Source organism: the organism of the source record quoted next, unplaced genomic scaffold (genome assembly GCF_019419815.1).
Source record: "Pyrus x bretschneideri cultivar Hongxiangsu unplaced genomic scaffold, Pyrus_bretschneideri_v1 Contig20, whole genome shotgun sequence".
Classification (NCBI taxonomy): Eukaryota; Viridiplantae; Streptophyta; class Magnoliopsida; order Rosales; family Rosaceae; genus Pyrus; species Pyrus x bretschneideri.
The window spans coordinates 7064479-7091287 of NW_025999502.1; the positions used below are offsets into that span (position 1 = coordinate 7064479).

General features: G+C 38.3%; 1 protein-coding gene and 2 long non-coding RNA genes across 4 annotated transcripts in view; 1 reads left to right on the forward strand and 2 right to left on the reverse strand.

The window, feature by feature from the left end:
- LOC103936622 (G-type lectin S-receptor-like serine/threonine-protein kinase At1g61500) overlaps positions 1-19229 on the reverse strand; it is an 81121-nt gene extending 61892 nt beyond the window's left edge. Inside the window, exons 1-2 of one of the 2 annotated variants that reach the window (XM_048584007.1) lie at positions 15859-16350; positions 1867-2509 (exon numbers count right to left, since the gene is read on the reverse strand). In XM_048584007.1, the coding sequence (XP_048439964.1) occupies positions 1867-2509; positions 15859-16002 (787 nt within the window). In that variant the 5' untranslated portion in view covers positions 16003-16350. Of the gene's footprint in view, positions 1-1866; positions 2510-15858; positions 16351-18396 lie in introns of those variants that run through there. The other variant, XM_048584008.1, reaches the window with a different exon arrangement.
- Positions 6901-7773, reverse strand: LOC103938315. The gene is made up of 3 exons (XR_007258315.1): positions 7647-7773; positions 7258-7341; positions 6901-7112 (listed from the first exon to the last, which is right to left on the reverse strand). It is a non-coding gene; the product is annotated as an uncharacterized LOC103938315 (long non-coding RNA).
- LOC125477125 lies at positions 11425-13175 on the forward strand. Its single transcript, XR_007258316.1, has 5 exons — positions 11425-11537; positions 11623-11720; positions 11809-11860; positions 12015-12083; positions 12864-13175. It is a non-coding gene; the product is annotated as an uncharacterized LOC125477125 (long non-coding RNA).
- Positions 19230-26809: the final 7580 nt, after the last annotated feature.

A 26809-nucleotide genomic window follows, 5' to 3' on the forward strand; every position in this document is an offset into this window, starting at 1 on the left:
AATTAGATATTTAAATGCAGAGATATCAATCTTACCTAGTCCTAGCTTCAATTTCAACTGCTTATCTCCTGCACCTTGAATTGTAAAGAAAACTGCAGTTAGCTAAATCACACAAGATCCAATCTTCTTAAACTGGAAGAGTTTAAAAGAAAAAACAATAAACGCCAATCTGCTCAAAACAAGTGAAATTGTTCATGTCCCACCAACATAAAGTTTAGACTCCTAACTTAAAACTGATTAATTGCATGCCAGTAAAGAAGAGAAGCAAATAAAATTTCCAATTTATGTCAACTGATTAATTGCATGCCAGTAAAGAAGAGAAGCAAATAAAAATTCCAAATTCAATCTCAATTGGAAAACAGTAAAGAAGAGAAGCAAAGAAGAGAAGCAACTCTTAATCTTGGGGAGGTGTCCCCTGCGCCCACCCCTAAACCCTAATTGGAAAACAGAACAAGCAATAAAAAAACATAACAATGGAACTGAAATTTGCTCATTAAAATGATCATTCCTCCACCCAATCAATTCCATATAGATTACTTCCCCATTACACCCTCATTCCTCCACCCACCATCCTTCCGAAAATTTGCTCATTAAAACGATGCGCTGCAGTTGAAGTATCGATTGTCATTCACAGCCGAAGATTTTCAGACATGAAAAAGGCATATGGTACTTGAGATCACAAGGAGCCAAGAGATGTTTTGGAAGGCATAGTGATGTATTTCCATGGCGCGAGAGAGCGAGTACGATTCAAAGTCGAAGAAAAAAGAGATGATAGTTTCATTTGGAACGTTAATTTAATGACTAGTGCTTATAGCTAATGGAAAGTTTTGGTGGCCAAGTTTGTTACTATTTCTATGGTCAACTTTGCATAGCCAACAGATCAGCCACCTTAATAGAAAAATTGGCTTAATCTTGGATTTGTATACCTAAATCGCTCTGCACTTATATTACAATCATCAAAGTCAACAAGGGCTGACACGTTGTCGGGGAATGGGTATAGTTGTATGGTAGGTTATGTGTATGTTTCGACAAAAATACACTGTTTAACATGTATGCAGAAACATTTATTTCACTACTTGTAATATGTAAAACTGGAATTTAAAAGAAAAATTTTGCAATGTGAGATGAGCAACAAAAAGGGTTGACTAGAAAAGCACCAAACAAAGGCTAAAACTGTTAAGAGGTTGAGTTTTGGAATTCTGGGAATGGAAAAAAAATTGCAAAGACAATCTGAGAAGCAAACGCGATGGTGATTCATTCATCAGCTCACGCAAAAGATGTGAGGGAATATTACCGTTGCTACTTGATGGGAGAGAGCAGTTTCTCTCTCTTATATCAGCACAAAGTCTAACCATCCAAATAATCTATCTTATGAGATGATTGCAAGTGGCAAGAACTATAACTCAACACACACACACACACACACACACACACACACACACAGACATATATATATATATATATATATCTTATTCGTCAACACACAAGCTGATCAAATCATGAACAATCTTTAAGGGTTTTAGGTTGGCTGCGGCGGCATTTGCGAGAAATATAAGGAGTTATTTGGTATTCAATTCGGAAAATAATTCATAGTTTTTGAAAATGATTAAGGTAACTACATTATTTAGTAATAATTGGTTTCAGAAACCTAAAAAATTTAATCCAACATGGATACCAAACTAATCCATTAATTGTCTGCTCTTTTGCTAACAGTTGGCTTTCACTATACTAGATTCCTTCCCTCTGCTTCCAAATTTTAGCATGGGACCAGATAGCTCACATTTTTCGACGAATCATCTAGAACTAAAAGCAAGCTAGGAGTTCCAAATGTGTAATTTATATGAGAACGACAAGTGACAGACATACCTCCGTTTTGACTTGAATTACTAGTTCCATTACATATGGATGCATAGGCTTGATCTGGGCAAAAGCAACTGAATCCAGAATTAATAGTATTGTTAAGCCCACACTGTCCTCCTGATTCCTCACATTTGTTACATTGATTGCTGTCAATCTCCAATTCCAATGGGAAGCCCCCTTTTACAGCATCGCCGATGGTTGTTTGACTGGCCTCTATAGCCTGAGCAGCTGCTGTATAAACCGGAACAATAACCTCATCAGTACAGCTGACAGAAGATGTCTGCTCAACCATCGAACGTGTCCCATAGAAAACAGGGCTCACTGTCTTGTTTATGTTGCACTGCTCGCGAGGAAGCCCTGTGTAGGTGATATCGCATAGGTAGTAAAATGTCATGTTTGTATAACCAGAGGCATAATTAAACAGAGAGAAGTTGAGGGTGGTGTTGACGAAAGTCAGCGGACAGATAGTACTCCAGTAATCCAGCCTAGCAACCGAAACAGTCCGAGGAGCAGTGGTCGAATTCATTTCAAGAATTCTAAAGCTCAGACCGGTCATGTTGATCACAGGGACGTTGTTTAGACATTGGACCTCGTACCCTGGCTGACCACAGTAGGTAGCTCTGTTTACCCCATAAAAGGGGTAGGATATGTTTCCGACGCCACCACAATTGATAGAGCTGCTGCAGTTTGTGAATTGTGCATCATCCTGGCATAGACTTAACTCGACGTTGATCGAAAGGAAGGAAGCGATCAAAAGAAATGGAAACAACGATTGGAGCAGAAAGGAATGCATGATGGATGTTGGAGGAAAAAGCTCAGCAAAGAGACTGGAGAGTCAAATGAAATGGGGGAAGTAGTACAAGGAATAAGAGTCAGGTTTCTTGTTTTGTTTTAATATACAAAGGGTAGGAGATGTCTCCGACGTCACCACAATTGACAGCCCTGCTGCAGTTTTTGAATTAATCCAAAAAAGGGAAGCGATCAAAAGATATGGAAACAGTGATTGGAGGAGAAAGGAATGCATTATGGAAGTTGGAGGAAAAGGCTCAGCAAAGAGATTGGAGCATCAAATGAAATGGGTAAACTAGTAAAAGGAATAAGAGTCAGGTCTCTTGTTTCGTTTTAATACATTATTTGTTCCAACTTCCAAATCTTGAAATGTAGTCCCTCTGAAATATTCAAAGATAGGAAACAGTAGCCTCTCTTTTTCTGCAATGTTTCTTTTCTCATTTTCCGTCATTCATATTTGAATTTCGACCAAAAAATGATATTTTAATTTCTTGTACACCGGCCAATCCGAAGAAGCCACGTACAAGTTTAATATTATTTCTGGTATGGAAAATATGTACCAAAGTCAAGGGAGGACGGAGTCAAACTTCAGAAGCTACGTAGCAAAGCCAACTAGTCAGGATGATGGAATCAATGAAAGGTACCACCAAAAGGACAAAATATTTTAATTTTCTTTATCATTGCACAGATGTAAAGAAAATGCCAGTATATAAAATGTAAAATTACATGGAGAGCCACTTTTTGGACAACATTTTACGGAGGGATAACAAGTTTTCTTAATTGCAGGGAGTAATCCTATATTTACTGTGAAATCCCGTTTCTTGATTTCACCGTTATAATCTACGTATTTATATTATTGAGATTTTATATTATTTTTCGAGAAATTTTATTAATTTATTTGGATTTAGATTTAATTAAATTAGTTACAAAGTTTGAAGTTTGGAAAGTAATTATCTAAAATTCGTTGACCTTTCGAGGTCGCAAATAACGTACTCGAATAGATCTTGAAACTATGAGCGTATAGGTGAAAACCGTTTGTTAGTCTGGATTATACAATATAAATACGGACATTTGAAGTTGTGTTACTAAACTATAGATTTTAAATTTATGTTAAACTCCCATCTTGTAGGAAGGAGGCCAATCATATTTATGCGAGTTAAGGGGAACTGACCGATCACCAAGGGGAGAGGGGAGAAAGGAGAGAGGCGGGAGAGAAAATTTGTGGGGAACAGCCCAATCAGAAAAAGGGGGAAAGGAGGGGAGAGGAGAGACCCAAAATGGGTCAATTTTCACCTGCGAACCACCATATTTGACCCCGCCATATCTTCTTCATTCGACTTCTGTTTTGGGTGATCTTGGTGTCCATGAAAAGCTCTTGACGAGTCCTACATTCCTGTAGTGTTAGATTCCATTTTTTCCTTTCCATTTTTCTAGGTCGAAGCCATAAAGTGCCGAGGGTTTTCCGGCGAGTTTTCTCATTGTAAGGTGATTCCAACAATGATTACCGTCGATCATCACTACCAATAGACTCCCCTCAACCCCTGAAGCAAGGCTTAACATTGGATGAGGTGTCGGAGTTCGTTTTGGCGATGAATCGAGGAACACCCATTTCTAGGGTCTCAGCGGGTTTGGATGAAATTGAGACACTTCCCGGCAGAATTGGACTTGGTCACGGGTATGAAAATTACTCCCCTAACTGAGATATACTTGCCTGTAAAATTTGGTGATTTTTAAAAATAGTTGAATTTTCTGGCGAGTTGAGGCGGTCGACTGCTACCCACAGCGGCACGTGTGGTGGCGCGTGGCCAGTAGGCCGCCGATGCTATTTTACACTAAATTGATATCTTGATCTCAGATTTGATATACGTATGATGTGGTTTGATTATTGCGAGCCTAGTTTCATTCTGATACGCTACTTGATTATTGTAGGAATCGATGATCCGACCGTTGGATCGTCACCAAAGTTTGATACATTATAGAACCTAATATTTGAGGATAGTTGGAACTGATGGATCGGAAATTTGATGTACGGATCTTCCGGATCAAATTACGTAGGGTTGTAGACCTTACCATTGACCGAGAGTTGACTTTTGGTCAACATGTCTCGAAACGTTTTAAATTCTAAATCTAATACCACGGAATACTAAGTGAAGTCTAGTGGGACCACTTTGGTTTGGGAGTGACTTGAATATATGTGATACAATTATTGCCTTGATTTCTTATATTAATGTCATATGTGAATATGCTTTGGGTTATAAATGAAATTTCTATTGAAATGTGATTATATATTTAGCCACAGACCTATGTTTATTAAACATGATTTGGCTTGTGTACTGATGATGATCGTGATATGTGATTTGACGTGCATATTTGAAAGGTTTCCAAAGAGAACAATCTATAAAGCAGACCACAAAAATTAGACAAAACCCAAAAACCAAACAGTTAAAAAACCCCTAAAATGAAAATAATAATAATAATAATAAATTTGCAGAAATGTCACTGCTTGTACCCTATCATATCCAAGTTGTCATACATCCTCGAGCCTTTGCATTCATTTGTGCTTTCTCAATTTGGGTGTAACCCCCAAAATAAATTGCAAAATTCTAGAAATGGTAAATGAACTGCAAACCTATCAATCATTTCTCAAAATAAACTGCAAATCACAAAATTACCTACTCCAAATCAGCCGGAGAACTCACCAGGAAACCAAGGCTTTTTTGGGCTTAAAATTTCCCTCGAATTGGGACCAAATTCACGGTTTTTCAGCAAGAGGTCGTTGTGCTCTCTCTCTCTCTGTAGCCATCAATATCTTTGTAGACATCGAAATTTCAGTAAAATAAATGTTAACCAATGTATTAAAATTACAACATTTATTTACTTCACCAACCTCACACACTTACTTCACCTACAACATCCACTTACTTCACCTACAACCTCCACTCACTTCACCAAAAAAATGAATGGTGGTGATTCACTCTCAAAGCCTATAAATAGGCTTCTCCATCAAGAGGAATAGACACCAATTCACAAATACATTTCTCTACTCCCAAAATGGAAGAGAATACTCCCCACACATCCAAAATCCTTGAAGCTTTGAAACTCTAAAGCTCTCAAGCATCCAACCCCCAAATTCCCAAGAATCCCGAAGAATGGAGAAAGCACTCTTCATTCTTCGTCAAATCCTCCTTCAAGATCAAGCCCCGACGGCCCTTGAAAAACTTCCACCAACTCAAGATCAAGCCCCGACAGCCCTTGAAGAAAGTGTTCATCGTTCATCCTAAGATCAAGCCCCAACGGCCCTTTGGATCAACAACACAAACAAATCCACACATCTATTCTTCAAGATCAAGCCCACAAAAGCCCTTGAAGATCCTTGAAGATCCATTCATCAACTGTTCATCCTTAGATCAAGCCCCGACGGCCCTTTGGATCAACAACTCATCCACAACACACCAAAACCTTGAAGCCTTAAAGTTCTAAAGCTCTCAAGAAAATCCCGAAAGATCAAGAAAGCACTTTTCGTTCTTCAAATCCTCCTTCAAGATCAAGCCCCAACGGCCCTTGAAGAACTTCCACCAACTCAAGATCAAGCCCCGACGGCCCTTGAAGAAAATGTTCATCGTTCATCATCCGTTCATCCTAAGATCAAGCCCCAACGGCCATTTGGATCAACAAACAAATCCACACATCTATTCTTCAAGATCAAGCCCAAAAGCCCTCGAAGAAAACCAACTGTTCATTCAAGATCAAGCCTCGACGGCCCTTGAAGAAAACCAACCGTTCTTCAAGATCAAGCCCAAAAGCCCTTGAAGATCCGCTCATCCATCAACCTTCAAGATCAAGCCCCGAAGGCCCTTGAAGAAACTTCCATCAACCTTCAAGATCAAAGCCACGAAGGCCCTTGAAGAAACTTACAACTGTTCATCCAAGATCAAGCCTCGACGGCCCTTGGATCAACAAATCTATCTTACGGAGATCGAATCAGAGGACCAAAAATTCGAGAGATCGTAACCCCAAAATCATTAAACACAAAAATATTATTTTGTACACATATTCTTGTTTCTTGTTTCAGGAATTTTTCGTGTTTACAATCTTTCTTACGAAAAACGCCATTTTTAGACCCCAAATGTCTTATATGGTTGGACCAATGTCCCTATCTTTGCAAACAGTTAAAGAACAAATCCATTCAAAAAAAGAAAAGTAAATCACATCCTTCAAAAAGCAGATGGGATTCTATTCTGCAGTCTTGTGTATCCAAAAAGAAAGATAACATCAACTCTAATATGAGTCCCCAATTGCAAGGAATATCCTCTCTCTCTCTCTCCAGATTTTCTCCAACGGAAAACAATGGTGATAAGTGATTCAATTGAAACCAGAAAGAAACACATTAGAGACTCACCTGAGAAATCTGAAGAGCCGCTTCCTTCTTTCTCCTTTGTGGTGAAGATTTTATGAATAAAAGACTGAAACAAAAGGGTAAACACAAAATCCAATTAATTAACAAAATCTGATAAAAAAACACCATTCTGTTTGCCGAAAGATCCCTTTTTTTTAATCCACAAAATAGAAAAGAAGAAAAATTTGGAAACAAAAATAAGAAAGAGGAACCTTCTTTTTCACGTCTTGATTGCTGACAGTCATTTCCAAAACTGCAACTTTTTCATCAACTGTTATTCGCAGACCTTCACAAACCTACAGATAACAGATAACTACTGCAATTAGATCAAAACCCTCCAAACCGGATAACTAAATTGCTCCTATTTATTTTAAATCGTCAAAAAAAAAAAAAGAAGGAAATTTCATGAATTGGACAAAATAAATTATAGATTAAAAACAAGGGATAGCGTGAGAATATTGGTAAAATATTGAGATTGAACAAATGAATACAATTCCCAGAGAATAAGAATCTAGTTACCTACATCCAAAAAATAGCATCAAACACAAACACCCAAATGCAATTAAGTTTCGGATGACAGAATAAATAGAACATAAATTACCAGAACTTGGTGAAGGATTACAATGAGACAGTTAAGGTTCCAAGCTCTTTGCTTTCTTGAATCAATCAATTATTTTTCAAAACAATCTAAGGTCCACATAAACTTCCATGCTTCTATAGTTTAGAGCTAACTTCTTCTTCTTCTTCTTAAGCCTTTTCCCATCCTGTGGGGTCGGCTAACTTCGAATTACAAAAATCTATTTTCTGTTTTCAGTTTACATGTGTGTGTGAAAATCCAAATTCCAACTCATACGATCATAACTGCATAAGAGATAACAAAATTGATTTCCCGAATTCATGAAACATTGAGAATTCATAACAAAATTGTGGGAAACAACTTCAACGTCCACTACACCATTCAAATTTCCAATCAAATCTTCGCCCCCAAAAAAACTGTCGATCCTTTTCGAATAGATCGATCGATTCTAGAGACAGAGAAACGAGGAGTAAGACGACGAAGACGAGAGAAGGGACACGGCGGCGAGACCGTCGTTCTCGCGGGGTCTGCGAGACGGAAGAGGCAAGGAGGGTTTGAGAAATCCTTGGAAATCAGCCTACTCGTCAAATCCCGACGGCCCCCATGCTTTTCTCTGACTGTACCCCCTGTCCCACTCATGAAATTGAGGATGCCCACTTCTCCTTCGCCCTCTCTCTCTGTCGCTATGTCTCCCTCTCCCTCTGTCTTTCTATCTCGATCCCAGAGCGGCATGGCCTCCCATCCCTCCAACAACCCTCTAACCGATGCATCAGCCACAGGACACCCACCCGCACGTCCCCGCCGAAAATCCTCTCCCCTAAATCCCGGCGAACGTCTCCCTCCAACACGTCAACCCTTCCGTCCCCCTTCCATCTCTCTCCCCGACCCCGAGTGAAAGGCCACATCCAGCCCAAAGACCCAAAACCCTTTTCTGAAGCCCAGTGGCAATTTTTCAAATAACGTTAAATCAGGAGGCAGGGAGACCCAGTGGCAATTTCATAAATGAAATAAAATCTACCCTAAAATTGTACAGTGTCGTTCCCCCTTCTACTTTGGACTAAAGTTATGGGTTTAACTCAGAAATTGAGAAATGTTGATAATATACAGCATCCTTCTTGCAGAGATCTCTTATAAAGGCTTGCATTCTCTGCGAGTTGGGACCTAACGATTTTAGCTCCAGGCAATCATTTTGTTATTGCAATTGAGGTTTTGATTGTTTGTGTCTGTGCTTTTATTTGTTCGGGAATCATTTTATTTGTTTGCATCCAGTGCTAGACTCCGAGGAACAATCACTGCCGCTATAGTGAAACAATGGCATCCCAATTTTTGAGATTTACCTGTAAAGATTTAAAGATTATCTAGAAAGTTTTTTCTAATTTGATTCTGAACATGTTACAAGGTAGCAAGGGAGTTATTTGCCTTCACAAAATGTATAATCCTTCTATCCACATCTGTTATACATCGAATTTGAATGTTGTTGCTGTAATTTTTACACTTTTTTGATGTTGTATTTACACTATTATTTGCTATCTGTAGAGTCATAGAGCTTTGATGGGTTGAAGGGCAAATAGAAGGCGGAAGAAGCAGAAGTTTACGAACGTGGATTGGGAAGAGCTGGCTCAGAGTATACTCGAGATTATCTTTGAGCGGCTGCCTCTGATTGGTTGTATCTCTGTTAATGATGTTTGCAGAGCTTGGAGAAACGTTATTGGACAGGAACTTTCTTGTTGGCAAAGGCATGGTGTCCCGTGGCTCATAGCGTCTGGCCACAGAGACAGACATGTAAGGACTTGTGGACTTGTCTTAGCATATTACAGAATCAAGATTGGGAGATGGTGCTTCCTCAGGCTATTAGAGGATACTGTTGGGGATCATATCAAGACTGGTTGATTCTAGTGAAAGAAAACTCATCTTCCCAAAACATGGAATTTTTATCACATGATGGTTCTCTCAGCACTTCCCTCTGTCGAAAACTTTGTTTGCATGCTTGTTCATAGTCAACACCGGGAGCTTGCATTTTGGGTCCGCGGAGCTCAATCATGGCTTAAACATAAGCTAGATGGTAAGCCGTTTGAGGATGCTGTCTTCTCAGATGCAAGTTTCTATCTTCTAAGCAGTGATTATAGCATTTCGAAGATTAAGGTTACTAATGTGATTGCTGCCATCAGAACAGAGGATGATCATGAGATAAAAACAGATAGCCATTAAGTAAAAATGTCCGAGGAGCAGGAAAATTACGGTGTGTTGAAGTATCTTGTGGAAACTTGTGGAGAGCGTCTACTTGTTTGTAGGTTCCCCCGAACCTGATGCTGTTCTTGAAATACTATTTCAAAGCGTATATACTGGATTTCAGCCAGATTGCATGGAAGAGGGTACATGATTTGGGCGATCAAATACTATTTCTAGGATTCAACTAATCACTTTTGAATCAGACATAGTCCGTTACATCACATTTTTTGTTCATTTCAAGAGCTAAGGTCTAAAATCGGAATTTTACTTTAATCATATTGGCGGCGGTCATCAATAATTTTGCCTAAGTTGATCATACGCAATATGCTTGTCACTTGGAAATTCATCCAGCACCACCATAGAGTTGTTTTTTCAAGTAATGGGGTACCGCCAATCCACTCATTTTCAAAAGTTATGCAAAAACTCTGAAATTCAACACGGCTTCAATTCTCTTCACTGTTTGTCAAAATAGAATCACGTGGCTTCGCAAGATGCATGAAACGGGCACACTACCTTGGTCCACTGGCCTAGGCCACAAATGCAAATGTTTAACACATTTTGTGTTGAATATATATATGATTGCTGGAGGGGTAGTAGGAGTGAATCACTCCTACTGTGTTGATTCATTCATATAAATAAATAAAAAAACAAAACAAAGTGAAATGCATACTTGATTATTTAGATTGCCTCAAAAACCACAGATTCGTTCAAGTAAAATACAGGGTTTCTACTGTATTGATACCAATGTAGTAGAAGAATCTGCCGGGGATTTTGGAGGAGAAGACAAGTAAGGTTTGGGTGGTATCTGCAACGAATCAACACTCCCTTCCAACATATCTATCACTTCCTTCATCGCTGGCCGGTTTGAAGGATCAGTTTGTATGCACCACAAGCTCACTATGATCATCTTCCTCGCTCTTACTTTGTCTTCCTCGTTCGTAACACTCTGTAGACCAAGCTCTTCATCTCGTTCAAGACGCTGGTAAATCCAATGCGGAAAATATATTTCACTTGTATTTTCAACTTCCGTGTTGATGTTCCTTCTTCCTCCAACTAGGGGTGGGTTCAAAAAACCGAAAACCGAAAAAAACCGACAACCGAACCGGACCGAGGCCGAAAAAAACCGAACCGAAAAAAAACCGAACCGAAATTGTCAAACCGAACCGAACCGAATCTGACCAGTTCGGTTTCGGTTTTTGAGGCTCGGAAACCGAACCGAACCGAACCGAACCGATATATATATATATAATTTTTTTGAATATTTATAAATAGTTTAGTCATACAATCATAACAAAACAGAACCTGTTACCAAGTTGGTTTCAATGAAACTTTACAAGCTGGAGGCATGGGTTCAAACCCTCATGCCTCCAGGATTTGTGAGGTTATTTTTAATTTTTTAATGTTTTTAAGTTTTAACAAAACCCTGGTCCCTGACTCCCTGTAACTATCTAAAGCCGCCGTTGTAACCCTAACCCTTAAGCCTCTTCTCTCTCGTTCCCTACTTCCCTTCCCTGCCTTCAGTCTCGCGCAGTTCTTCTTCTTCAGTCTCGCGCAGCCTGACTCCCTGTAACTAAAGCCGCAGTTCTTCTTCTTCAGTCTCGCGCAGCCTGAGGCCCTGAGCCTCATCTCTCTCTCGCTCTGTCTCTCTCAATCTCTCAGGCGACTCGCGACGGTCGACAGCAAAAGGTTAGCCTCCTCTCTCTCTCTCTCGGTCTTCAAGACTTCAACTTCAATCACTCTCTGTATCTCTCAAACTCTCTGTCTCTCTCAGTCTTGAATCCCAGGCGACATCGAGTTCGCGACCGGCGGACCTTTCTCACTCTCAAATTGTCTCTGTCTCTCACACGGTTCGTCTTTGGGATGCTCGGAGTGAGTCATTGCTCTTTCAAGTTTTTATTTTTTCGTTTTTTAGGTACAAAGATGGGAATTTGATGTTATCTCTATGTGGGTGTTTCAGGTGGAAAATGTGCTATAAACCTGATGGGACGCACATCGCCGTTGGTTATAGGGTAAGTTGAGTTGTTCCAAACCTCGTTCCCCGGGTTTTGTGCAGTTTCTGGTTCAGTAACTTCATTCTGTGGAATTCTGAGTGGTGGGTATCAGTAGCTAATAGCTATTTATTGCCGTTCTTAAGCTGTATTCTTGCCCGTTGTTCAAATGTAGGATGATGAACTAACAATTTTGGATGTTCGGAAGTTTAAGCCGATTCACAAGCGAAAGTTCAATTATGAGGTAATTATCAAAAGGGATACTTTTACCCGTTCCCCCTTCTATTTCACATTTCGTGTATGATGCTTAGCTATATCGTCTCATCAGCATGAGGCTTTTAAAAAAAAACTGTGATGCTTAATGGTGCTTAATCTCTTCATCCTAGTACAAGGGATACCCCCTAATCGGGCAATATACACATGCTTAAGATATGTGTGTGATTATTCTGGCAACTAAAGTAACATGGTGGCATTTGTGAGTAAGATTTCAAAGTAATTGTCATGATATGGACTGCATGATTACAACAGTATAATTAGTGGAGCTTCCATGAATGTGTCGTAAAGAAGTTTTTTTGGCTTTTCTTCTGAATGAGGTGCATGAATCAATCCAGTTTTAGAGGGTTATGGCCTTTTCTTAAGTGAATAAAATGATGAATCGGCATAGTCAAGATCTTTTAATTTATATTAGAAGTACTACTATGCGGGTGTGTGTGAGTGTGAGAGGGAGAGATGGGGTCTGAGAGAAGGTGAATTCTAAAAGAAATACCGTAAGCCCCTCATCCGCCCTCATCTCTTTTGTTTTTTGTTCTTGCATTCTAGAGCTCTAGTATTTATATCTAATAACTTTATGCTTAAGCGCGAAAGGAGGGTGTAGGTTCTCAAATTTAAAACTGCTATATTAATCACATTACTGACAACATGTTCAATATTATATGGTTGGTCCTGATATTGAGTAAGTAGCATTATTTGAGTTCTAATAAAGTGAAATTTCTATCTGTTTTGACTCTCGGTTGATCTTGTACAGGATGCGGGTTTTGTCTCTGTTTCCGCTGGAATCCCAGGAGTTTCTTCAGAAAAAGAAAGATCGCTAAAGTTTGGCTTAGTGTTTATGCAATTGTAAAAAAATTGGCTTAGTGTTTATGCAAAATAATTTTGGAGGGAGAAATAAAAAAAAATAAAAAAATAAAAAAAAAAAAAAAAAACCGAAACCGAACCGAGAAAAACCGAACCGAAAAAAAACCGAACCGAAAAAAACCGAAATAAAATTGAACCGAACCGAAATTTTGGTTCGGTTTCGGTTTTGAGAAAAAACCGAACCGATGAGAACCGAACCCAGTCCTACCTCCAACCATCTCCGAAAGCATCATTCCGTAGCTGTACACATCAGACTTGTGCGAGACCTTTCCAAAGTTTCTAGAAAATAGTTCTGGAGCAATGTATCCTGCTGTACCTCTAGCTCCCAACATCGACACAATGCTCTCGTTCCTGTTGCATATTTTGGCAAGGCCAAAATCCGAAATTTTTGGGGTAAACTTTTCATTGAGAAGAATGTTGTGAGGCTTGATGTCAAAATGCAAAATTCTTGTGTTGCAACCACGATGTAAGTACTCCAATCCTCGAGCAATACCGAGTGAAATTTGATCCAGAGTTTCCCATCCCAAGTGATGATGATCATTCTTGGGATTACTTGCATTAAATATGAACTTCTCGAGCGATCCATTAGGCATGAATTCATAGATCAGAGCCCTCTTCGAACACTCAAAACAGTAGCCCAACAAGGAGACGATGTTGACATGGGAAGTTCGACTAATGGCTGCCACTTCATTGATAAATTCTTCTCCATCTCCTTTAAGTTTGGTCAAGACCTTCACTGCTACAAGACGGCCATCCTTTAACTTTCCTTTGTAAACAGCACCATAGCCTCCTTGTCCTAATTTTTCTTTGAAGGAGTTGGTCATTTTCTTGACCTCCGAATAACTATGCCTTTGAACTTGAAGCGGCCCATGGCTCCTTAGAAAGGCCTCAACAATTTGATGTTTTTGGATACGCTTGTTCCAAAAGAAACAGCAGACAACAACTAGAACGACAGACAACAAAAGCTGCACCAACTGTTAAAGGAGAGTTAAATTTGATTGGAGGTATGTTATGCAGAGCAATCAATGGACTTTGCTAGTGTGTTTAAATGCTTGCTCATTCCGTGATTCTTAGAAAATTAATCCAGAGGGATTGGAGAATGATTGATTTCCGTCCTTTGGTTCTAAAGCTTGTCCTAGATGAGTATCCATATCAATTAGATATTTAAATGTAGAGATATCAATCTTACCGAGTCCTAGCTTCAATTTCAACTGCTTATCTCCTGCACCTTGAATTGTAAAGAAAACTGCAGTTAGCTAAATCACACAAGATCCAATCTTCTTAAACTGGAAGAGTTTAAAAGAAAAAACAATAAACGCCAATCTGCTCAAAACAAGTGAATTTGTTCATGTCCCACCAACATAAAGTCTAGACTCCTAACTTAAAACTGATTAATTGCATGCCAGTAAAGAAGAGAAGCAAATAAAAATTCCAATTTATGTCAACTGATTAATTGCATGCCAGTAAAGAAGAGAAGCAAATAAAAATTCCAAATTCAATCTCAATTGGAAAACAGTAAAGAAGAGAAGCAACTCTTAATCTTGGGGAGGTGTCCCCCGCGCCCCCCCTAAACCCTAATTGGAAAACAGAACAAGCAATAAAAAACCATAACAATGGAACTGAAATTTGCTCGTTAAAATGATCATTCCTCCACCCAATCAATTCCATATAGATTACTTCCCCATTGCACCCTCATTCCTCCACCCACCATCCTTCCGAAAATTTGCTCATTAAAACGATGCGTGGCAGTTGAAGTATCGATTGTCATCCACAGCCGAAGATTTTCAGACATGAAAAAGGCATATGGTAGTTGAGATCACAAGGAGCCAAGAGATGTTTTGGAAGGGATAGTGATGTATTTCCATGGCGCGAGAGAGTGAGTACGATTCGAAGTCGAAGAAAAAAGAGATGATAGTTTCATTTGGAACGTTAATTTAATTACTAGTGCTTATAGCCAATGGAAAGTTTTGGTGGCCAAGTTTGTTACTATTTCTATGGTCAACTTTGCATCGCTAAGATTTGTATACCTAAATCGCTCTGCACTTATATTACAATCATCAAAGTCAACAAGGGCTGACACGTTGTCGGGGAATGGGTATAGTTGTATGGTAGGTTATGTGTATGTTTGACATGTATGCAGAAACATTTATTTCACTACTTGTAATATGTAAAACTGGAATTTAAAAGAAAAATTTTGCAATGTGAGAAGAGCAACAAAAAGGGTTGACTAGAAAGGCACCAAACAAAGGCTAAAACTGTTAGAGGTTGAGTTTTGGAATTCTGGGAATGGAAAAAAAATTGCAAAGACAATCTGAGAAGCAAACGCGATGGTGATTCATTCATCAGCTCATGCAAAAGATGTGAGGGAATATTACCGTTGCTTTGCTACTTGATGGGAGAGAGCAGTTTCTCTCTCTCTTATATCAGCACAAAGTCTAACCATCCAAGTAATCTATCTTATGAGATGATCGCTGACGGTTGTTTGACTGGCCTCTATAGCCTGAGCAGCTGCTGTATAAACCGAAACAATAACCTCATCTGTACAGCTGACAGAAGATGTCTGCTCAACCATCAAACGTGTCGCATAGAAAACAGGGCTCACTGTATTGCTTATGTTGCACTGCGTGCTAGGAAGCCCTATGTTGTTGATATTGCATAGGTAGTAAAATGTCATGTTTGTATAACCAGAGGCATAATTAAACAGAGAGAAGTTGAGGGTGGTGTTGACGAAAGTCAGCGGGCAGATACTACCCCGGTAATCCTGTCTAGCAACCTTAATAGTCCGAGGAGCAGTGGTCAAATTCATTTCAAGAATTCTAAAGCTCAGACCGTTCATGTTGATCACAGGGACGTTGTTTAGACATTGGACCTAAGGGGTAGGAGATGTTTCCGACGCCACCACAATTGATAGAGCTGCTGCAGTTTGTGAATTGTGCATCATCCTGGCATAGACTTAACTCGACGTTGATCGAAAGGAAGGAAGCGATCAAAAGAAATGGAAACAACGATTGGAGCAGAAAGGAATGCATGATGGATGTTGGAGGAAAAAGCTCAACAAAGAGACTGGAGAGTCAAATGAAATGGGGGAAGTAGTACAAGGAATAAGAGTCAGGTTTCTTGTTTTGTTTTAATATACAAAGGGTAGGAGATGTCTCCGACGTCACCACAATTGACAGCTCTGCTGCAGCTTTTGAATTGTTCATCACCCTGGCATAGACTTAACTCGAGGTTAATCCAAAGAAAGGAAGCGATCAAAAGATATGGAAACAGTGATTGGAGGAGAACGGAATGCATTATGGAAGTTGGAGGAAAAGGCTCAGCAAAGAGATTGGAGCATCAAATGAAATGGGTAAACTAGAAAAAGGAATAAGAGTCAGGTCTTAATATATAATTTGTTCCAACTTCCAAAATCTTGAAATGTAGGCCCTTCGAAATATTCAAAGATACGAAACAGTAGCCTCTCTTTTTTCTGCAATGTTTCTTTTCTCATTTTTCCGTCATTCATATTTGAATTTTGACCAAAAACTGATATTTTAATTTCTTGTACACCGGCCAATCCGAAGAAGCCACGTACAAGTTTAATATTATTTCTGGTATGGAAAATAAGTACCATAGGCAAGGGACGACGGAGTCAACTCCAGAAGCTATGTAGCAAAGTCGAGGGATCATGGAGTCGGAGAAAATATTTTAATAGAGTTGTTATTTTCACTTCAATGTCTTATCTTTCCATCTATATTTATATAAATTTTTTAATTACAAATTTATCTATTTGTAAAATGATTAATAAGGATCTTAGTTATTCCCTTTTGTATTACTTTTTTTGTTTATAAAAAATAAAAATAAAAAGTTTGAGTGTGATAACTCTCACATTATGTTTATATGTTTTGGAATTCTGGAAATGGAAAAAAAAATTGCAGAGACAATCAGAGAAGCAAACGCGATGGTGATTCATTCATCAGCTCACACAAAAATGTGAGGGAATATTACCGTTGCTACATGATGGGAGAGAGCAGTTATACATCAACATAAGCTGACCAAAACATAAAAAATCTTGAAGGGTGCGTTTGTTGTATCAGATTATTTTGGACTAAACTAGTTTCAAAGACGAAAGGGGTGTATTCAATCGAGAATTTGAGAAACTTTAATGGATTTATAAATCTATAGATTTTTATGTAGTTTAATTGATTTGTAGATACTTCATATAAAATTTTGATTCAATTCCCTCAAAAATCTCATAAGAAGATGTGAGATTTTTGGATGCTTAAAATACATTACGAAATCTCTCCAATTTTCTCTAATTCCTCAACTTTATCAAATTCTTTAAAATCAATTTTTAATTAAATACACCTGAAACATTATAAACTTGATTAAAATCATAATTGAATACACTTAGATTTCTAAAGATTTTAATAAACTATCTTAAATTCTAATTGAATACACCTTAAATTTCAGATAATCATTTAAAATCTTAATTAAATACCCCTAGATTCATTAAAAGAATTTAAATCCCTCAAATCTCAATTGAATACACCCTAGACTAAACTAAACTTGACTGACTTAGTAAAGTGTTTGATGTAGTATCGGATTAAAAAATAAAATAATAACAAAATCTAATATTATATTATTTAATAAATAATTAATATTTATTATTATTTAATTCATACTTTTATCCATTTTTTTCCGTTCTAGAAGCTTCCCTAGTCCATTCGGACACTTCCTACTTCTTTTCCGTTCATCTCCCTCATCCTTAATAATTTTGCTCTTTCCTCACCCTCTTTTTCTCTCCTCTCCCTCTGTTTCTTCCTAATTTTTCTCCGTCTTAATCCTTTTTTTCTTCGTCTCCATCATTTTCTTCCTATTTTTCTCCGTTCATCTCCCTTTTTTTTCCTATTTTTTCTAGGACCCAATTGGCAAATCAAAACCCAGATCAGAGTCTGGGTCATCTGGGTATTCATCGGCCTGCTTCTCCGGCATCAACGGCGAAGGTTTGCGATCAGGGAGTCTGGAGTGCATGTGTAATTAGAACGATTGTTGTGCATGTGTGATTAGAACGATCGTTGTGCATGTGTGATTGGACAACTGCTGTGCGTAATGAAACGCACAGTGATTTTGTAATTTTCTTTTTGCTTTTTTTTTTGTTTCGAATTTTGGGTTTGGATCTGGTTATGAAAATGGAAATACTGAAGATTTGTTTGCCTTTTTTGTTTCGATTTTTGCGGGATTTAGGTTTGTAAATGGTAGATGAGAGGGGAGAAGCAGGGCAGAGTTGCGAGAGGGGATCTCGGTTTAGATTCCTTCCCTCTGCTTCCTAATTTTAGCATGGGACCAGATAGCTCACATTTACGACTAATCATCTAAAACAAAAAGCAAGCTAGGAGTTCCAAATGTGTAATTTATATGAGAATGACAAGGGACAGACGTACCTCCGTTTTGACTTGAATTACATATGGATGCATAGGCTTGATCTGCGCAAAAGCAACTGAATCCAGAATTAGTACTAGTGCTAAGCCCACACTGTCCTCCTGATTCCAAACATTTGTCGCATTGATCGTTGTCAATCTGCAATTGTAGTAAGAAACCACCGTCTACCGCCTCGCTGATCGCAGTTGTTTGACCAGCCTCTATAGCAAGAGCAGCTGTTGTATAAACGGGAACAATAACCTCATATGTACAGCTCACAGAAGTCATCGAACGTGTCAAATAGAAAACAGAGCTCACTGTACTGCTTATGTTGCAGGACTGAAAATTAGGAAGCGTTATGGTGGTAGGGCATTGGTAGTAAAACGTCATGTTTGTATAAGTAGAAACATAATCAAACAGAGAGAAGTTGAGGGTGGTGTTGACGAAAGTCGGATTACAAATACTACCCCAGTAATCGTTACTAGCAACCTTAACGGTCCGAGAATTTGTTGTAGTGTTCATTTGCAGAATTCTATAGCTCGCACCCGTCATGTTGAACACAGGGACGTTGTCTAGGCATTGGACCTCAAATCCGGGTTGACCACAGTAACTAGCTCGGTTTACCCCCCAAAAGGGATAGGATATGCCTCCGACGCCACCACAATTGAGTTCGCTGCTGCAGTTTGTGAATTGTTGACCATTCTGGCATAGACTTAACTCGACGTTGATCGAAAGAAAGGAAGCGATCAAAAGAAATGGAAACAACGATTGGAGCAGAAAGAAATGCATGATTGATGTTGGAGGAAAAATCTCAGCGAAGAGATTGGAGCATCAGATGGAATGGGGAATTAGTAAAAGGAATAAGAGTCAGGTCTCTTGTTTCGTTTTAATATATAATTTGTTCTAACTTCCAAATCTTGAAATGTAGGCCCTTTGAAATATTCTAAGGCCTTGTTTGAAACACCGGATAAAGCATCAGATAGTACTAATATTACAGAATACGGTGTTTGGTGTCCTTTTAAACTAAATAATCCGAATCCACCTTTTTTAGACAGTATTTACCTGCTTGCTTATACCGTTCAAAATCACGGTACAATTTAGTTGGGCTGAAATCTCTTGCTCTCTCCTTCCTCTCCAGACCCACTCTGGGTCTCCAGACACTCTCTCTTCCTCTTCAGACGCACTTTTGCTCTGATGTCTGAATCCCAGGTTCGTCTTCTCAAATTCTTCTTCTTCGTTTGAATCCCAGTTCGTCTTTTCACTTTTCTTGTTCTGTTGGGGGAAAAAACTTAGAGTACACAACTCTGACACAAGTGTTGGAGAGACAATACAAGTAAACAAATTACTTGTATTACACAAACAAAATATTACAACACTCTCAAAGGACACTCTTAAGAACAATGACACTCACTCATTTTCTAGAGACAAACTCTAGAGCACTCACACTCTTACAAGACTACTTACAAGACTTCCCACTCTCTTACTTAGCTCTTCTTAATTGATTGGTTGCTTGTTGATTTGTTGATACAAATGGTGTGGATGCCTACTCCTTTTATAGGCATGGATGGAACCTTGGAGAAGCATGAACACACAATGCTAGAGATATCTAGATAATTCCACTAACTTCCTAAGCTAGAATTATCTACACTAATTTTGCATGTTGGTGGAAACCTCATCTCTAGACTCTTCCACCAACTTAAGAAACAACATTCTAGTCATTTCTACAAAGTATTACTTTAACTTGGATAATCTAGCTAATCAACCTTAGTGAATGTTCTAGAATTCTTTATTCTAGATTTGTGTAGGTCCTTTAATGAGATGGGGTTGATTTCTTTAACATGTTCTTCCCAGGTTCCGCCCCTCCCTCTGTTCTTCCCCCTCCTCCTATTTTTCTAGCAATTTTCTTTCAATTGATTGAATCTAGTTATTGTTCTCTCTAATTATGCAATTGATTATGTAATTTTGTGTTTTAATTAGAATTTTCGGATTTTAGGGTTTGTTGTTGGGGTTGAATTTGGGTTTGTTGTTGGTGTTGAACTTTAATTAGAATTTTAATGATTGGGTAGAGTGGGAGTGTGCAGGTTCACTTACACTTACCTAAACAAAACTTTGTCTCTGGCGCAGCTCCCGTTTCACTCGCTCTCTCGCAGCCACAACACAACCATACGGACAACTGGGTAAGCCAATTTCTCTTTGCTCTTGTGCTCTTCCTCTCTTCATCAACGTCTATGCCCCGAAAATTAGATCCCAATAAATTGCTATTCTTCTTAGTTTTTGCATCACTCCCTCTCAGCTTTTAAAAATCGGAGTAAATTTAATAATATTTGGGCTATTTTTATTTGCATGCATTATTTGATTGGGTGTTGAAGTATTGCTTTGTTTTGGTTTCGTTTAGCAGTTGTGGTTTACTGAATAGAATTGTTGATTGGGTGTTGAATAGAATTGTTCTGGTTTCGTCTAGCCAGAATGTTATCCTGGCTCGTTTGACTGTGTTTCTCTGCTTGTTCTTATCCTTCCTGCTACTGTTTTTTCTTGCTGCTGGTGCAGTTTTAATCAGCTGGTGTGGTTTTCTTCTGTTGCTCCTGGTGGGGTTACGTTTTCTTCTGTCCGCCTGAGTTGCCTAATTATCATTTCACCAAAGTTTTCAAGAAAAAGAACAAAAAAAATGCACATTGTTTTTTTCAGTTTGAAAAATATTAAATTTGTGGCTCATTTTGTGTGTAACTTTACACCGTGGTGAGGTTCAAACATTATTCCGCAACGGATCATATACGTCCTGAAACTTGGACAATGTAGTAATTTGAACATCAGTCACTCTTGTGCTTTTTCAGAAAAGCAAGGCACATACTTGTTGCCTTTTATTTTCTGAAGTTTATGAATCACATATAGACACATCTTGGTTTGTTAATCCCCGTGTATTCAGTTAGCTAATTTGTGTTTTCCAGCGTGTATATGTGTGTCAATGAATCTAGACAGTTAGCTAATTTGTGTATTGAGTTAGCTAATTTGTGTTTTCCACGTCAATATTTTATATTATTTTTTTTATAGAGATAATAAGACAAAAATGAATAATAATATAAAATGTTGACGTGGCTTAACCGTGATCACACAAACAAAAGAGCACGAAAAAAACACCGGAAATGGAGGGCAGACAATCCTTGTCCATTCACATTAAGTTGACAGGTTCAACTAAGACAGGTCAAAGCTGAGCAGAAGCTGACTGGGAAATACTTTAACCGCTACTTTGGAATGGGATAATTTGACAACTGGATTGGCATGCATGGATCTCGTATTCTGATGTGGAGGTAACACCGACGGATCTACTTATTTGGTGGTGAACTTATCCACTTTGCTACACCATTCTATTTCTACTAGTATGGAGTAAATTAAAATACGTTTCCACAATGCAACTTCGAAAATATGATATTTAGCACTTAGCAGGAACTACGTACATGCATGCTTGGAAATGAAATCGGCGTCTAAACACCTCAAGAACTTTACCCTTTGCACAATTTAGCAGATATTGAATTTTATTACAAAAAGCTTGAACGTTATTAATAGCCTATTTATTCATAAGTAGTAATACAGTTTGTCAAGTTTCTAATGTAAGATTGCTTTCTTCGACACATCTCTCATGAAAGACTGTTTTTAGTAGATTACACTTGCAACCAATTCCACATCGATAAATATACACATATATTATAAAAAAAATAGCTGTCAAACTTCATTGATCGCGTGCTTAGTTGTATATGGCAACCTTAAGTAAAGCACAGTGTCTTTACATGTCCTCAACTGAAGTTGGGCAAACAATCCACACTAAAACATGTTCTACATGACTGGCTTTATAAACAAATACACGTAATATATACTAACATTATGTCTCACAAATCCTCTGCAAAAATAAAAGTTGTTATGGTCTGCATAATTTACGCAGTCATGTATCTATACATTTTTAGGTTTTAATGGCAAAAAATTTGAAAGTATGAATTTACACCGTGATCTCAACGACGATGTTGTGGCAGCAAGAACCAAGGGTTTCACACAACACTTGATTCCCTTCATAAATAAATGGATGGTCTGGTCCTTGATATGCCTCCGAGCTGCACCGGCTCTTGAACTTGACCATGAAGAATGCAATACTTCTGCATTTTCTCTGGAGAAGCCATTGCTGCTAAGGTCCAGTAGCTGCAAATTTTTTGCCATATTAACGGCAGTAGAAAGCTCTTGAATAAACTGGCGCCCAGGAGACGAGGAATTACTCTGCTACGGGCTTGTAAAGCTGTGATCAAGTTCATGTGCAGCAGTTTCAACCTTTTCTTGATCATCTTCACTATCAGCAACTTCAAGCGCATCTAAATCAGTGTTCGCATGGCAGGAACCCCGTTGAGCAGGGTCAGCTTCCTTTTGTGCAGATGGGGTCGGAGTAGATTCAGAGTACTGTTTTTCCACGTTGGCGTTTTCAGCAAGATTCAGCTCTTCAAGACAACCATTACTTGCTTAAAACATCAAACCAAACAATTATTATTAGTTCCATTTCTTGGGACTAATATTTGGGAGCAAGGACAGAGGTGAGCTTAGTAGTGTGAACCGGATAATGCCTTGATTATTCGAAGAATTCCAGCAGTCCCGAGCTCGCACTTTTGAAGAAACAACACTTTCAGACAACATTGAGAATCCAAAAGCATTGATGATAGTGCATTGCTACCCTGTGTTCATAGTGATGAAATGGAATTAATTAGAAATGTATCGACTACCCTTTTTGTCTTGGTAAGATCCAAGAAATTCTCGTAGCTGAAACTTCATTCTTAGACTAGCAAAGAGACTAATGACAACATTCTTTTAAGATAAAGCCCTTAGACGGATTTGGGCGTACATGGTGAAGAATGACAGTTCAGGTCAAAAGTTAACACAAATAAAGTGGAAGCACAAAGGACATGTAAAGGCCAGAAGAGAGTTAATGACAAAATAAAGCTACAGCAAAAAATCTCAGGTTTATAAAGGCAGCATATCTTCATGTATTTGTATATACAAATGAGAGAACAACCCTTCTCAGTGATGGAATTTTCCGAAAGGTTCAGCTCAACAATGCCACAAATCATAGAAGAATCGGTGCTTAGTCTCTGAATATAATTAGACGTCACTTTACATTTTGAAAAGTCAAGTTTCACAAACTCTGAAGTTTGGCTGAAGAATGACTCAGTTAATAGTAAGAGCACTCGGGGGACAACCAGAGAAAAGGGCCTGACGCCCTGTAGATTCGCTCCAGCATGAAGGAGCCCGAGTGGAGGTGGAGGCTCGAGCTCCGAGTCTGTGAAGAATTGCCAGCTCGAGAGCCCGAATGGATGTGACGCCAGGGCTGACATCAGCCCGATGTCAGGCCCTTTTTTTTTTTTTTTATGTCAGGCGCGTGCACCCCACTCACGCGTGGGGTTCGTCGCCGACATATTTTCAGAAAAATCAGCCCACTTTTCAGACTGAAATGTTACCGTTGGGAAGCCATGTGGCTTCCCACAGTCCGTTCGATCTCAACGGTAAAAAAAATCTTATTTAATATCAACCATTCGATCTGAGATCAATGGTCGATATTAATATACTTTATAAATAAATAAATAAAAGAAAAAATAGTTTTAAAATTAAGAAAAGTTACCGTTGTGACACGTGGCACGATCTGGAGTGTTGGAATTCAAATTTTTTTTATATCCAACGGCAGAGATTAATTAGTTGAATAAAAATTAAAAAAACAATTGTAAAAAATCCGAAAAAAAAAATCTGAATTTTTTAAAAAAAAAATTGTTTTTACTTTTCTATAAATATATAATGACACGTGGCGAGACGTGATTGATTAATAATCTTATCAGAAATCCATCGCCAATAATTGTATTTTTAGATAATGACACGTGATGCAACGAGTACGATTAAAAATCTTATCGGAAATCCATCTCTAATAATTGTTTTTTTGGATTTTATGACAAGTGGCGCAACGAGAACGATTAAAAATTTTATTCGAAATTACAAATAAAATTATTTTGTATTATTTTATAAATAAAAAAAATACTAATATTTTATTGCTTATTGCAAGGGCTATTGAAGTGCAACAGTGGAGATGCAAAAGACAATTACTGTTCATTAAGGGCAGTTGATGTTCACTGGGTGGATAGCATAGTGTATTGCCTGGGTGGAGGTTTCACACGTTGGAACTGTCCTAATGCCTCACCCTGCAAATGAATTTTAAAAAACAAAGGGTAAATTACATTTTCATACCTCAGGTTTGGGGCCTATTTCAATTCTTTACAACATCTTCAAAATATTTCACTTTCATACCTTAAGTATTATTTTATTTCAAAATAATATATCTGTTGCATTTTCCATCTATGAATCCGTTAAGTGCTAACATGGTTGCCAAATGTGTGCCACGTGGCAACAATTTTTTTTTTTTTTTTAAAATTTGACTTTTCTCAAAAAAAAAAAAGAAACCCATCCCATCTCCCCGCAACCACCCCCCACATCCCTAAACCTACAACAACAACAACAAGGAAGAAGGAAAAGAAAAAAAAAACAAAAAACCTAGGAAACACATATCCCATCACCCCACCCCCGTCCGAAACCCCATTTGAATCTTCAACCAGGAAAGAACAAAAACAAAAAAACAAAAAAATCCTTACAAAACCTAGAACCACCCCCCTTCCCCTTCAGTCTTCATCATCTCCCCCCCCATGTTTCCTATCTGTAACCCAGAAAAGAAGGGAAACAAAAAAATAAATAAAACCCATCCCATCTGCAACCCAGAAAAGAAGGGGAACCAGAAAAAAAGAAGGAAAAAAAAAAAACAAAAACAAAAAGAACCCATATCCTTTTCCCTACAATCCAGATCCCGTCTTCCTAATGAGTGTGAATTTAAGGAGTGGGGTGTGTAGAGGAGATGCGAGGGTGGGACTAGCCCACTCGGCGATGTGTCGGGGAGCACTGGATCCGGGTTTTTTTGGGGGGGGGGGGGGGAGAGGGAGTTTTCTGGGTTTGGTTGCAGGTTTTTTTTGGGGGGAGGGGGGGTGGGGAAGGGAAGGTTTCTGGGTTTGTTGGGGGGTATGTGGGTTTGTATGCTGGGATGGGGGGGGTGCGGGGATCATTGGTTCTCTTTCTTTTCCTTTTTTTTTTTTTTTATTTTTTTATTTTTAAATCAGGTTTTTTTTTCTCCAGGTTTTAAAAAAAATAATAAAAAAATATTCTTTTTGCCATGTGGCACATATTTGACAGCCATGTGGTATAAATGTGGCAGCCACGTTAGTACTTAACAGATCAATAGATGGAAAATGCAACGAATGTATTATTTTGAAATAAAATAGTACTTAAGGTATGAAATTGAAATGTTTTGAAGATGTTGTAAGGAATTGTATGACATTGAAATGTTTTGAAGATGTTGTAAGGAATTGTATGACAGTGCACTCACAATACCAATACCAGTTTCCCGAAGACTTAATCCTGACAAAGACAAGGTTTTAGCAAGCTTGCAAAGGCTATCAACTACATACTGTTTTAGCTGATGAAATTGGGGTTCCACCATAAAACCAATTGACAATATGGGAGTAGCCCAAAACCATAAAAGCACATAACAAACATTGTTTCTCACCGATGTGGGACAACTCTCAACATTAGCCTCAGTCCATTCAGACTTAATTTTGAAAATCTGCATAAGAAAGAAATTTGTATATTCACCCCAGTTAGTGGATAGAGTAACCTATGCATACTGAAAGAAAGAATGATTTTAAGTGAATCTAAACCTTTTCAAAGTGCCAAGCTTGGAAAGTAAATTAATGATGGTATTTCCATGAATTGGGTAGTTATATCCTGTGAAAGGAAAGGAATTGAGACAACCCGTTAATTGATAAAAATAAAAAAGTCCAGCCAATAATGTGTATTGCAATTATGAAATGTCAAGCATACCTATACAGAGTTGCTTAAGCACAGAATCAGCATTCAATCCCTCGGCAACCTTTTGAATTGTTCTAGACGTGACAGAACAGCGCTCTCTGCTCAAGCTGCAAAGAGCAACAAGCAAAGACCATATAAGCAGAGACTATTCAGCGTTACTTTGAACAAATTCCATTCAAATAACTAAATTTACCGAGAAGCATATATGCTACTTAACATCAATAAGAACAGAAAAAAATAATTTAAATGCTTGAGCTTCAATGAAAGTACTTTACCCTTGCAATTTTCCAAGATAGAGGAGAGGCAAGATGCACATGTATCAGTGAGAGGATTTTCAGAGATATTGAGCACTTCCAATCGAGCAAATATAGTAAAGGGCATTCGCAAATCTGAAGACTGAAACACAGAAAATGGTTGCTGACTGATAGTGAGTACAAAAAAGCCTTACCATTGTCCTGCTAACAGCAAAATTAAATATATAGTTCCTGACTGAAATAATTGTCACTGCAT